The following is a 14,064-nucleotide window of genomic DNA, read 5'->3' as shown; positions in this document are numbered from 1 at the left end:
TTTAACTCCAGCAATCTAAAGTGCTATCCCAAATAAGCATTATAAGAAATTTCTGTAGTATTTATAAAATCTGTGTGCTAAAATAAAATGTATGTTAAATGTGTTACATTTACATTAAATTACATTTAATTGTGTGTTAACTGTAATGGAGAAGAGTTGAATTAGAAGTACTCCGAGATCAACATCACATGAAAATAATAATATGATCCTTACTTTAGATTCTGATACCATTTATAGTTTTATAAATTGTTTTCCAAGCAGTTGCAAATGTAAGGGACTAAGCTGGTACAGATGCAAAATTGTCTTTGCTCAACAATCACTCTCTTGGTTCAACAATCACTGTCCTGGTTGAGGCCTCTCTGCTCATGCCATGAAAAACTGCGTATCACCTCCCTGGCAGTCCCTGTCCCCCTTTCTTGCCTTACTTTTCTCCAGAGCACTTAATACCATCTGACATGCTATTTATTTTACTTATTTATTTGTTTTTTGTTTGACTCCCCCCATTCTAATGAAAGATCTTTAAAGGAAGGAATTTGTATCTGTGTTATTTGCTGCTGTATTTCCAGTGCCTAGAGCAGTGCCCAGCACACCGAGGGCACTAAAAAATTACCTGTTGAATGAAAGAAAGAATGAATTTTAAGATCACAGTCTTAAAATTCTCTATAACATATTTTCTGTTTAAATTTAATCCTAAGGCTGTAAGAATATCTGAAGAATCCTAAATGTTAATTATGATGGTTATATAAAAATTCATTAAGATTTTGATTATTAATCACAAGATGTTCTTTGAAAAATCTGTACCCTACCTATAGATCTGAATATCTTTGAAAAATTTTTCAGAAACTGGAATCCAGACTCAAACAGAACAATTAAGCTGAAAATAAAACATTTCTAAACAATTGATCTAGTATGTTTATTAACTGATCATCTAATAGTGGATAGTTTAAGAAATGTAAACCACTAATTGCCATCTAAGGTGAAGAAGGCTTGGGGGACTCTTTAGCCATCCCAACCAGCCGGGCACAGTTACACCCTTTCAACAGTGATATTCGTGTATCAGCCGGAATAAGGAACAATAACCATACAGGGCTCTGCTTTCTGTTTCATTATTATGAACAGAAAACACTGCCTATTAATCACATGTGCATCATGGAACAAAAACAGATTGGTTTTAGGGTGGAACATTTGAAGGAAAATGGAAGATTTTCAGCAAATAATGATATACAATGACAGAAAAAAAAAATCACAGGATTAGCTATTAGCAAATGTTAAAGAAGAGCCAACTTGATTTTCTATTGTCAAGACTGGGTTAATTTAGATGTGGAAATACTGCTTTGCTTTGCTACAGCACTAATTCTGATTCCAGTCCTACAGAATTTAACTGGATCACAAAAATATAAGGCCATACTTAAACGTTTTAGATTTAAGAAAAAGCAACATAACAGATTTTTATTATACACACACAGGCTGTGTGTGTATTTATTTAAAAATTTATTTAAAATATTTATTTAAAAATTTACAAATAAACTGACATTTTAATTGATCTTTCTTCAGCAATCATTATCTTTTCCCTATAAATAGACAAAAAGCAAGATGAAATTAACAGTTAAAGCCTTAAAGAAGTCTTTTAAAAAACATTTCCTTAGTGCAGGCTTACCATTTCATTAATTGGAAAAATACCCTTTTCTTAAAATCCTCCAAGTAGAAATTATACAACACTCAAACCCCAGTTTTACTATCATGACATTTTAGAAATTAATTTCAAGCACAGAAATATGTGAAAATTTTAAAAGGTGGCGTGGATGGCAAGAATAAACAGCTGGTTCGCTTTTACTTTTCAATTGCATCAGCTTACACACAGAGCCAGAGACTTAGGCATAACACAGAAGGTACCTGAATGAACGTGGCCAGGAGAACACAGCTCATCTCCTGCTCCAGAATGATCTTGTTCTGAAGATTGTTGTAACAAGCAGCGATAAGTGAAGGGAACAGCACTTTGATCAGCCGTGGGTCACTGAAATACTGGAAGGGCAACTGGCAAAGCTTCTGCAGCACCGTCGGGTGGCGGCCGGACTGCACGATGACCTGAAACAGAGGAGGAACCCCAGGTCAGCTGCCAAAAAGCCCCGGCCTGCCTGCCCTGTTTCCCCCTTCCCCAGCCAATAGTGCCAGTAAGAACCATGGAGAACACGCTGAATAAGTGTAAGGAGGAAAAAAAAAAGACTCCTAAACTCCTTACCAGAGCTTAACTTAAGTGATATTTGAAAGGAGCAGAAAAGAAAGAAATCTCATTTCCTAACTTAAGGAAAAGATTCCAAAAGTTCTGCACCCATTTAAAAATTCTTATAATCCACGAGGAATCATGCATTTATCATGGAGACAGGCTGCCTGTGAAATGGGTTCGGGATACACACTGCTTTAACAGAGTGCCCCACCCTTCACTCTTCCCCTTAAAGCAAAACAGCCATATTCCTTAAAACCTGCAAAGAGCTCACTCACAAGAAAGATACCCTTTCCTATAGTCCTGCCCACTAACCTAACTCACGGAATATATTGAACGCAGATAGATCTATTCTGTATGCAGACAAACCCTTGGAAAGAAAAGGGGATTGTAAAGGGAATGGGAACAGTTTCAGCAAACACAGGCTCCAAAAGTTCCTTCCTCCGATCCATACAGCTTATCTATGTTTCCATCAGTGCCATTGAGTCTAAAAGGAGAATTGTTTAGATAAATGAGACTGTTGTCTTGAAGCAGTCTAGGTTTACAACTGTGTACATTTTAAGAAATGGGGCAATGCAATTAATGGGCTTGCAGGGAAGCCCTCCTAACTTACTCCCTAGGCCTACATGATAAACTAAGAAATGTCAAAATCAGATCTGTTTCAAGTAACCTTGATTAGACTGTTCTAATATAAAAGAGCTGGGTGACCCAAAGCCCACTTCTTGGTATAGGAGGAAGCTCAGGGAAGGTTAGGAACACTGTAAAATCTAAGGTCAAGACCGTAAATTGTACTTGGAAAAACACAGTTTTACAGGTACACACCCAGACAGGACTGCATTCAAATTAAAACCAGAAGGACAGAATGAAACAGCAGAGGCAGGAGAAACATAAATTACAGGGATTTACAAGTTTTCAAAGTACTTTTAACAATACTTTAAGAACACACTCTCAGATGATAATGCAGTTTGGTTTAAGAAGAAAATCAACAAAGTAATAGTTCACATATTTTAGTTCAATAGCTAAAATGACATCAAAAACCTTTAGAGAATGTTGATAGGGACTTGTTAATACCTTCAAATCCAGCAGGAATTTTAAAGACTTTCAGTGTGACAATACAGCACATGGCTATATGCTGCCATTTCTGACACTGGCTGAGAAAAATATGCCCTATCATCCACTTTATTGATAAAGCATTTGCTTAAATCTTTATTTTAATTATTAGCTACAAATTTTGTAGCACAGCCAAATGATCATCACTTTAGAATTTATAATGATACCATTATTAGAAGTCTCTTTTCTCCCTTTGGACAAAAATTAAGAAGAAGTCTTTTCTTTGGAACTTCACTGTTAAAATGCTATTATTGTAAGACTCACTAATTGAAAAGACATTAAACTGGACAGTCTGGCTAGCACAGGCACAATGTTAACTCAAAGATGACAATTCCTGGTTCCTGGTAAATTAGCCCAGAACATGAGAGCTTAACCATAACTTATTCCACCTGGACTCCTGACTCTCGCTGGGGTGAGGCAGAGCGCCTTGGGGGTCAGTCCCCTCTGGGAACAGAGCTGGCTATCAGTTGCCTGTTGAAAAAGTGAGTTTACAGAGGTCACCAGCAGTGTAGTGAGATGACCTGCCAGAGGCCACTACCTTTAAGTCCTCAGACTGCGGAAGACACAAATGGATGCAGGCAGTTTGGTTACCTTGGGGTAAGGAGTTCTACCCATAGGACTAACTATGACAGGACTCAACCAGATTATAGGTAAGGGGTCCAGTCCGTGAGAGCCACACCTCCTGGCTTGGCTGTGAGCCAGAGTAGGACATGTAGTCGTCACTGTCCCTCAAATCACACTTCAGACATTGTGGGGAGACAGGATTAGGAGACCCCGGAAGTGGCCAACCTGTAGCACTGAGACTCAGTTGGCGAGACTACTCCTGGATAATTCAGGTGGGCTCTTGGCACAGAGTAGTGGCAGTTTGATGTCATGAGCACAGCTGAATAATCATCTGAATTAGGCTAATAAGCACTTCCTGTAGGGGCAGGGAAGCAAGGCTGGGATGCAAACAGCCTGACCTCAAAGCTCAGGGCCTTGGGTACCAGGAGAGAGTTCCCTGAGGGGCTTTTGACAGATTAGGGGATGAAGGCATGATTCAGTTTTACTTCATCCACTCACTCCCAGGCCTTAGGGGGTAGGTCAAATGTCACCTTGGACTACTTAAGCTTTCCAAAATCAGTAGAAAGTCAATAGAGTGTCATCACGGGACATGAAGTTCTTGCTGAATGAAAGAAACGTACATAAGAGAAATCTCAGACATACAATATGATGTAAATATGTCTCTCTGTATGCCTTCCTCATGGAGCTGCAACTAAATCAATAACTGCTGGTCTGTCACCTTTGTCCAGACAAAGGGCTGCCAATAAGGCCTAAGGTGGTACTACCCTGAGCCTGGCCAGGCCACCTGCCCTTCCTTTCAAGACACACAGGCCAACACAAATATAAAGAAGCTTTTCACAGAGCCCCTTTCCAGAGTACTGCACCAAGGGAAGGATGTGACCTGCCTGTAGATTTCTTTGGTGGCCACAGTCATCAGAGACAGTAGGTAGGGAGCTGGTGTGGCCTCAATAGTAATGAGAAACCTCCTCTCAAACATGATGTCCATTTTCAGATGCAGAGTAGGGCTCCAAGGAAACCAAGGGAATTTCTAGCAACATTCAGATCAAAAGAGACTGAAACTGAACTTGCCTCTTGCTCTTAGGTGTGATTCTAAAATAGGTACTAACTTAAGAAGAACTAGGAGATCTGAGTTCCTGCCTTCACTCTAGTCACCAACTAGTTGTGTGACCTAAGCAAATAGCTCAGTTGCTTTGGGTTTTAATTTTTTAAAAAGTATACTTTTCATTGAAGTATAACACACACACCCATTAAGTTAATAGCTTGATTTTTCACGAAGTGAACCCACCTGTGTCGCCAGCACCCAAATAAAGAAAGAGAACACGACCAAGGGTTCTGGGTCTTTAATATACTCTTTCTCACTGAAAATTAGATTCCTGCATTTTGAATTTAAGACAAGTCACAGAAACTACTTGACTGTATTAGAACATAAGATCTCTCTTATGTTCTTAGCACTTCAAGGCCTTCTTGGATTCAGTCTCGATCAATCATTCTCTGGAGAGAATTCTCCTTTGGTCTTCTAAGCAAAGGCCAGTGGGCCTAATTCCTCAGTCACTGAAGAAAGACACTTTTACCCAAATGCCCTGGCACTCACCACCTTTTTCTTTGGTATCATTGGCAAGGGGTTGGGGGAGGGAGTAGGGAGAGGGTAAGAGAGGAAGTGGGAGAGAGACCCTCACTTCCTTTTCTTTTTAGAACTATCAACAGTTCTGGGAAGAAGGGGCTTTAGAAAAAGGAAAGTTGCATGCTGCCAACGTGTGCTATAGTCTGTGGAAAGGGGGCCAAGAGGATCTGAATGCTGGCATTAGAAAGGCATCTGGGAAAAAAATAAAAATAAAAGGAATCTGGAGTAGACAAGTGGACATGTTGATTCTTTCACCTGTTGATCCCTGACTACCCATTAAGCCTTCTGGCTCCAATCTTTGCACTTCCTACCAAGTGAAGCATAATCTGGGTGCACTGAGTAAGAGAGCCAGAAGAGAGCTCTAAATTCAGCGGACGTTTGCTGAATGCCTCCTGTGAGCCAAGTGCTGTTGGGGACATGGACAGGAGTCAAGTTTTAGCTCTCAGGGAGATGAAGTATGTCCACAGTAGACAATGTTACAAAGGAGCCTGGGTCATCAGAGAGGGAAGGATAAGGTACTAGGGGACCCCTCACCTCCTTCCTTAGGCGAGGAAGGCTGCACTGAGAAGGTGGGTTGGACCTTCAAGGCTAGATCAGATCTGAGCACTGAGAATTGTAGGTGGAGGAATTTTAGGTGGAGAGAAGAAATGCCTAGGTTCAATAACCAGCCTGTCTTTGTCTGCTCAGGCTGCCATTACAAAATACTATAGACTGTGTGCCTTAAATGACAGAAATCTATTTTCGCACAGTTCAGGAGCCTGGAAGTCTGAGATCAGGGTGCAGCATGGTTGGGTTCTGGTGAGCGCTCTCTTCCTGGTCTGCAGACTTGACACCTCAGTGTGTCCTCATGTTGCCTTTCCTTAGTGAGTGCACGTGGAAAGAGAGATCTCTCTCTTCCTCTTCTTATAAGGCCACCAATCCTATCACATTAGGACCCCACCCTCATGACCTCGTTTAACCTTAATTAACTCTTAAAAGCCCTATCTCCAAGTACAGTCACATTGGGGGTTAGCATATGAATTTTGGGGAGATACAATTCAATCCATAGCTCAGGTCTGATTCCTCATCACCCCTGGCCAGAATAAAGTTTCATTAGCAGGCTACCCTCACTAACCAGGTGGATCTTAGAAGTGACTGGGTCAGTTGTCTCTCAGTGGGCATAAGCCGTGAATCTGCAGGCTCAAGGGTGCTTGGTGTTAGGTAGCCCTGGGCTCTAGGCCTGGCTCTGGTCAGTTAACCAGTTAGAGCCTCAGTGTTCTTTCAATAAAATAGAGGTAGATGGCAGCCTTCAGGGTTTACATGAGGATCAAATGAGACAGTGTCGGTGACCACAATGCATTAATAAAAAACAATGTTAGTTATGAGTGTTTGGTTAGCTCACCAGCTCTGCTGCTCTGAGTCTTCTGCTGCCGGATCTGGCTTCCCTACACTTGCAGGACCAGAAGTCCCCTCCCAGCGTGAGCCCTAATGAATGCTTTCCATCATCCCACCCCCATCTCTCCATAAGGGCTGCTCATTAGAACAGGGCGTCTGGCAGCTGCAGGCCCTGCTCTGGCTGGGACTCATCAGCAAGCTTAATGCCACCTGGGAAGCCACCGCGGCGGCCTCTCCCTGGCCCTGCCTGCACAGGAGACAGCTATGCAAACAGTGCTGGGGATGCAGCTAGGATCTTGTGGTGGTGGGGTAGGAAGTACATTCTGAAGGCTCTGAAAAGGAAATCCTAGCATAAGCACGATCCAAGAAATGCAGGTAGTGGTACAGAGAAACAGTCTTAAGCTTACTCTGTGTGTGTGTGTGTGTGTGTGTGTGTGTGTGTGTGTGTGTGTGTGTGTGTGTGTGTGTGTGTGTGTGTGTGTGTGCGCGCGCGCGTGCGTTTTGAGGTTGTCGTGCTGGACTTGTCAATCTGAAAACAGAGCAGGAAGGGCCGAAGCTAATAGGCTGATTCAGACCCAGGAGGAGCTTCCCTCCAAGCACTTAAGGAAATCCTTAAGCCCAGGAAGTCTTCCCAGGTAGCACAGCCTGAGAATGCCTCTCCTTTTCAACCCAAAGACAAGGCAGCAGCTATTACATATTTAAGTGTGTGTAGCTTAATTCCTAGTTCCAGAAGGGCAGCAACTGTATCTTTTACTCTTCTGTCCTCCATTGCTCTGCTACAGGGCTAGGCACATCAAAGTTACTGGAATGAATGAATCAAAGTGACAGAGGGTCCCTAGTTAACAAATTCTTCTGTGCCTTACCTTGGGGGAGAATCATACCACAATCTCTTCGCATGAGGTATAGATGCCGTTTTCTGACTCGGGGGCCTCAATTGTCTCCACATCATGTTGCCTTAGGTCTGCATAGCTAGTCCCTTGTCATAGACTGAATGTTTGCATCCCCCCCACATCCGCACTCACACACCAGTTCTTATGTTGAAATCCTAACCCTCATGTGATGGCATCAGGAGGTGGGGCCTTTGGGAGGTGATTAGATCATGAGGGTGGAGCCCTCATGAATGGGATTAATACCCATATAAAAGAGACCCCAGAGGCCTCTCTAGTCCTCTTTCTGCCATGTGAGGATACGATGAGAAGTTGGTAGTCTGTAACCTGGAAGAGGGCCCTCCCCAGAACCTGAACAGGCTGGCACCTTGACCTTGGACTTCCAGCCTCCAGAACTGTGAGAAACAAATTTCTATTGTTTATAAGCTACCCAGTCTATGGAACTTTGTTATTGCAGCCCGAACTAAGACATCCCTAAAGAATGGATTTTGTGATACTCTGTCTCCTATCCTAGAAGGAAGTTGGGCTTGAGATCCTCAGCATCCTAGGCACAAACTCAGGGCTCCCTGGCCTGGTTATAAAGAGAGGTCTGGAAAAAATCCTCCTCCTTTGTGGGTGGTGGGTGACACTGGTCTCTCACTTGATGTGAAGGAATCCAAAATCTTCTAGGATATCATGCTGCCAGAACCTCAGCAATACCCAACACAGCAGAAAGCCTGTCACTGGTGGAGACATTACTCAATAGTCTATAAAGCCCCTTTCCCTACATTGTCTGAGTCTCTAAACACCCTGTGAGGTGGGCAGACAGGGATGACTATACTCTTTTATAAGAAGAGATCTAACGCTTAGAAAGTTTGAGAGACTTGTCGCAGGTCCGCCAGCCAGTCACTTATGGAGCCGGGCCTGGAAAACTCTTACGACTGACTGCTGGCTTTTCTCTCACTGCTCAGGCCTGTCCAGGGCTATGAGACACTCATGAGGCTGCCCCTTCCTAGGCAGAGGGGCTCTCTGTCACCTGAGCTCATTCCAATGACTGGCTGCCAGCCAGCTTCTCGCACAACTTTGCCAGCCCAGATGAAGGTGAGGATGACATACTGTCATTCTAAACAGACTAAACCAATTGACATACACAGATTAAACCAACACAAAAGGCCTTTCTTCAAAACCCTATATTCTGTTTGGCTAGGTATCAAATAACCAGTTCTCCGCTATGTGCTGGGCTGTGCTAAGGGCTTCTCTCAAATGATCAGACCTAAGAACTTGAAAGAGAGGAACGGTTGGCAATGGGGCTAGATTCTCAGGAGTGAACTGTTGGAACATGCGACTCCGAAATGAGGACCCTCTTGTGATGGTTATGTAGTCAGCTGCCTTCTGGGTTTTGAGTGCCTGCAAATCTGGTCTTACATTTTTGAAACAACTGCTATCATCTATAATATATTTATAATGTTAATCCTTGGTATGACCTGAATAGTTTTTCCCAACAGTTAAATTTAAAGAAGAAAAAAAGGAAAGTGGAGGTAGGCTACTGAGTAGTTCTAAGTATGGTCTAGAAATGCAATCGGCCTGGGGAGTTTGCAGATTTCACATCTGTGAAATGATAACTGCTGTACTCACTTCAAAGATCCCAAGGAGAGTGGCTAGGAAGGCCTATGGAGACTCTATCATGTTATGTAAATGGAAAACAGCCCGATTCTCCTCACCCAGAAGGCCCCCTTCCTCCAACTGTGACCACCTGGAATGCAGCCAAGAACCAGGAAGTGAGCAGGCAGACCGCTGAGCAGACAAATCAGTTCATTCATCAAAAATCTACTGAGTATCTACTCTGGCCAAGTGCTGTGTTAGGCTCGGGGAGCGGGGTAGTGAATGAGTCAGACACACCCCTGCCCTCATAGAGTGCCCAGTCTTTCCACAAAACCGATGTCAATTATTCACAGCAAAGTTCTGCAAGCTCCAACTCAGTCTACCAATTCACATTTCAGAAGCAAGTCTAACAAAGTGGATTGGAATCAGCAAATTTGTAGACTGATGGAGATAGGTAAACTGACAACAGGAAGAAGCATCAGCTGACACGAATAAGTGACGGGTGGGAATTAAAATTATTTCAAGAAGAAATAAGAATTCAGAAAGTTGCCTGGAACCATTTAGTATATAAATGGTTGGTCTTGAGTGCATTAATGTACTGTAGTAAAATATCATATTATAACCCATTACCTTTTCTTAGTACTCTACACTTTAAAAATTTGCTTCACATACATGATAATCCTCCTGTACCTGATATTATAGTAGGTATTCATTTCTTAAGGCATCAAAAAATATATAATATATTAAGTATAATTTAAGTTTAAGAAGACAGGAGACTGTAATATTTAAAAAATGAACACAAGTAGTTAATGTTTTTTTGGGTTTTTTTTAACATCTTTATTGGAGTATAATTGCTTTACAATGGTGTGTTAGTTTCTGCTTTATAACAAAGTGAATCAGTTATACATATACATATGTCCCCATATCTCTTCCCTCTTGCGTCTCCCTCCCTCCCACCCTCTCTATCCCATCCCTCTAGGCGGTCACAAAGCACCGAGCTGATCTCCCTGTGCTATGCGACTGCTTCCCACTAGCTATCTATTTTACTAGTTTGGTAGTGTATATATGTCCATGCCACTCTCTCACTTTATCCCAGCTTACCCTTCGCCCTCCCCATATCCTCAAGTCCATTGACACAGACCTACTAGAGAATGGAGTTAATGTTAAATAAACATCATGTTTTAAAGGTAAGTTTGGTCTTCTGCAAAATTCACTTATATGGGAACAGCTCATTCCCTGACCATACCAAAACCATGACACTAAATAATAGAAATAAAGTAGAAAAAGGTTCTGTGGCAGTTTCTTGCCCCTCTCCAAATCCATCTATCCATCCATCCCTCCAAGCATCTTAGACACAACCATGGTGTCCTATTGTAAAATCTCTCTCTCTCTAGAACTCACCTAATTCAAGGAAACAAAACAGAAAATGGTCATGTTCTGTCTTACCTACTTAGACTCTGTGAATCCTGCTGATTTTGCTAAGATCTAAGAGTGATCCTGAAGTTCCCCCTTATTTAGGAGAAAGCTTTGCATTTTGTTTTATTTTTATTAGTTTTTTTTTTTTTTTTCTCAGAATGCCCTCTGGCAAGCTTCTGACTACTTACGTCACTGGGACTCCAACCCCATGTCTGCCATGGACCAGAAGACAGAACCACACATATGGCCTGCCTGGCTCCAGATGCACGAGCAGTTGTTTAGGCAAAGACAGGCAGATGTGAATCTCCAGTTTTCAACACTCTTAAGACTATAAGCTCCATGGGAACAGGGGTTATGTCCCTTTTATTCACTGCTGTATCCCCAGCATCTGGCATAGTGTCTAGCACAGTGCCTGACAAATTATAGGTACTCAATAACCATCTGGGGAATGAATGAATGAGGACTGAGCTTTGGTTTCCAAACCTGACTCCAGGGGCCTATACCTTCCGCACCAGAGCCCTGGGTCTACTCTTCCCAGCGCCTTCAAGGTCCTCAGAGACACTGTCTTTGGACCTACAAGAACAGCTGACTGAGTACCTCAGCCAGCACCCTGTCCAATCCAACAGCCTCTTGGCACAAAGGTGCGGAGAGTAGGGCTAGGTGGGGCAGGGGCAGCGTCTTTCAGCCAGACTTGTGAGCTGGTCAGTCAAGCCTAAGGCCAAACCACCTCCGTCGGCCAGGGTGGTAGGGTGAGTGGAATACGGGTCAGACAGAAATGTATACAAATAGTTAAATCTCACCAAGGCAAATTCTTTATGCTGAGGAATTCCTGTTTTGCTTTTTTCCATTTCTTGTCAGAGACAAGGTGTCCTCAACAAAGGGGCAAAAATAGGCGTCTAGACGTCTAAATTCATTATAAGAGACAGCCAAAAGAGTCTGTAAATCATTGGAACAAAGAATATTTTTCTAGCAGAGCAGAAACAAAGTAGTTGTTGCATTCCTCCCCGCAAAACTGGTCCTGCTACAATGCTGAAGTGAAGAGGTAGCAGCCGCAGTGGCCCGGCCGGTGCACAAGCCTCTCTATCCACATCGCTCTTGACAAGTCTCATCACACCTGAAGCCCAGGCCCAGGAGAGGAACAATATGACAGGAGGGGCCTTGAGGCCAGTGACCTCTATGAATCATATAAAGAAATGGCATGCCCCAAACACACACACACACCTTGTTTCTCTAATCTCATGCCTTGGGGGTAGAGTAGGGAGGGTGCTGAAGTCGCTTTATTTAAATACCACATGAGAAAAATTTTAAGAGTCTGTCCACATACATAATCAAATCAAATTCAGAGCAGAGAAACACAAAGATTCCCTTGGCTAGCACTGCAAACAAATTCCTCTCCTCCCAAGCTTGCTTCTGCCATAAGATAGATTTCTAGGCTGAGATTAAATGCAGAGATCTTGGCAGACTGTGTGGGAGGCAGGCCCTTTAAGCACTAGCCTTCTTGCTGGTGGTCCCAGGGATTCACTGCTGTCTAGTGCCAGCAGAGGGTCAAGGAGGAAAGAAAGAGGGGGAAGAAGGGAAGGAGGGAGGAAAGCAGCCAGGGGCACGAGGAGAGGCTAAAGCCAGTAGTTGGGGGCTTGGCCTCTCAGAGGCTTTGGAAACCAGGTGATCCTACAGAAACGAGGGCTTTCTTCATGTAGCAAAGGGTGAGTGGCTGTCCTGCAGTGCCCCTCCAGGGAAACTGGGTGAGAAGGCCCCTGAGCTGTGTTCCCTGCTTCCTATGGGTGACAGGCTGTGTGCTGAGTACCACTAGCAGAGGGGGTGCAAAGGAGGCTTCTGGGCAGGCCTCCCCCTCAAACGCCGTTCTGCTCCTGCAGGCGAGAATGATACTTCAGAACCAGGGGCATCAGGTCCCAGTCCTGGGGCTCCAGTGTGGAAGTCCTGATGCCTGTCTTCCCACCCTCCACATACTGGAGTGGACTTTCAGACATAGGCTGAACATATCATCCTGCTGCTCTCCTCATCATCTCCTAGAGGATAAATCCCCAATTCTCAGCCCCACACATAGGTCTCTTCATGACCTGGGCCTGGCCTGCTTCTTCACTCTTAGCTCTTATTCTTTCCACTACCTCCTAAGCTCCAGCCAGAATGAACAGTTTGTAACAGTTTGTAACAGTTTGTAAACCTTCCCAGGCTATTTTACATCTCAGTATCTTTGCTCATGGTCTTTCCTGTGCCTAGAATGTCTTTCCTACCTTGCTACCTGGTAAGTATCTATTCCACTGTCAGATATCAGCTCAAGCACCACCTCCACTGTGAAATATTTCTAAGAGGAAGCTCTAGCACCGATCCAGGTTTGTTTACTGTCTGTCTCTCCCTTCTCTCCTAGAATGTCAGCAACTTGAGAGCAGGGGTTTAGTCTGTTTTGTTTCTGTCTCCTGGGTGTCTAGAACAGTGCCTGGACCATTGCAGGCGCTCGTTAAATGTTTGTGGAAGGAAGGAATGAGCCTCAGCACTGACCGCATTGCTCCTAGGCTGTGGGTTCCACAACGACAAGATCTGGGTTGTATTCATTTCTTTATCTCCCAGCACTTGGTTTGAGATGGGGTGGGCATTTAGCAGAAGCTGATAAATGAGAGAAGGAATGAGTGATGAATGCTCATATGGACAGAAAGCTCATGATATGGGGCACTTCCCCAAGAATAAGTCACCTCCAGCCTTCTGTTCCATGTTACAGCTTCTTTTTACTTCTTTCATGTTGTCTATTTTGTGAGAAGTTACCTTTTAAATGAAGCATGTTTTAAATTCCCTTCAAACACATCTTGTAGCACAAGAAGTGTGGGCTAGATTCTCTTAAAAACTTGGCTAACCCTAAAAGTCACAGATTCTATAATTTGTCAGGGACTATACCCATACGTGTTTTTTCTGTTTTAATTTATGTTTGAGAAAGAACTTTGTCTAAAGAGCACAAACCTTGGAAATGATACAGACTCACTGTACCGTCATACATTTGAGCGACTACTTTATTTTGGATTTTTTGTTTATTTGCATTACCTGTGTCCCATCTACCACAAGGTGGGGGGAGGGGAGAAGAGAGAAGGCTGGTCACAAAAAGTCCTAGATAATGTGTCAGGAGGCCTGGCTCCAGGGACTTGAGCAAGTCCTTCTCTTGTCTGGCAATGAGGGGAGTTGGACTAGATGATCTCTGAAGGTCTGTGAACTTGCAGAAATAATATAATCCTGTGCTATGAGCATTCACACACATAAGCACCTTTTGCTGACTATACCTGCAC

General features: G+C 43.4%; 1 protein-coding gene across 5 annotated transcripts in view; it reads right to left on the bottom strand.

Moving 5' to 3' along the window:
- The window catches only part of SCAPER (S-phase cyclin A associated protein in the ER), a 489,933-nt gene that overhangs the window by 4,406 nt on the left and 471,463 nt on the right, over positions 1-14,064 (bottom strand). For all 5 annotated transcript variants that reach the window (XM_068556227.1, XM_068556251.1, XM_068556235.1 and 2 more), the window contains one exon: positions 1,894-2,085. In XM_068556227.1, the coding sequence (XP_068412328.1) occupies positions 1,894-2,085 (192 nt within the window). The remainder of the gene's footprint in view (positions 1-1,893; positions 2,086-14,064) is intronic.

This window comes from Eschrichtius robustus, chromosome 1 (genome assembly GCF_028021215.1).
Source record: "Eschrichtius robustus isolate mEscRob2 chromosome 1, mEscRob2.pri, whole genome shotgun sequence".
NCBI classification, from domain to species: domain Eukaryota; kingdom Metazoa; phylum Chordata; class Mammalia; order Artiodactyla; family Eschrichtiidae; genus Eschrichtius; species Eschrichtius robustus.
The sequence above is the reverse complement of the archived record's forward strand: the minus strand, read 5'-3'. Positions and strand labels throughout refer to the sequence as shown.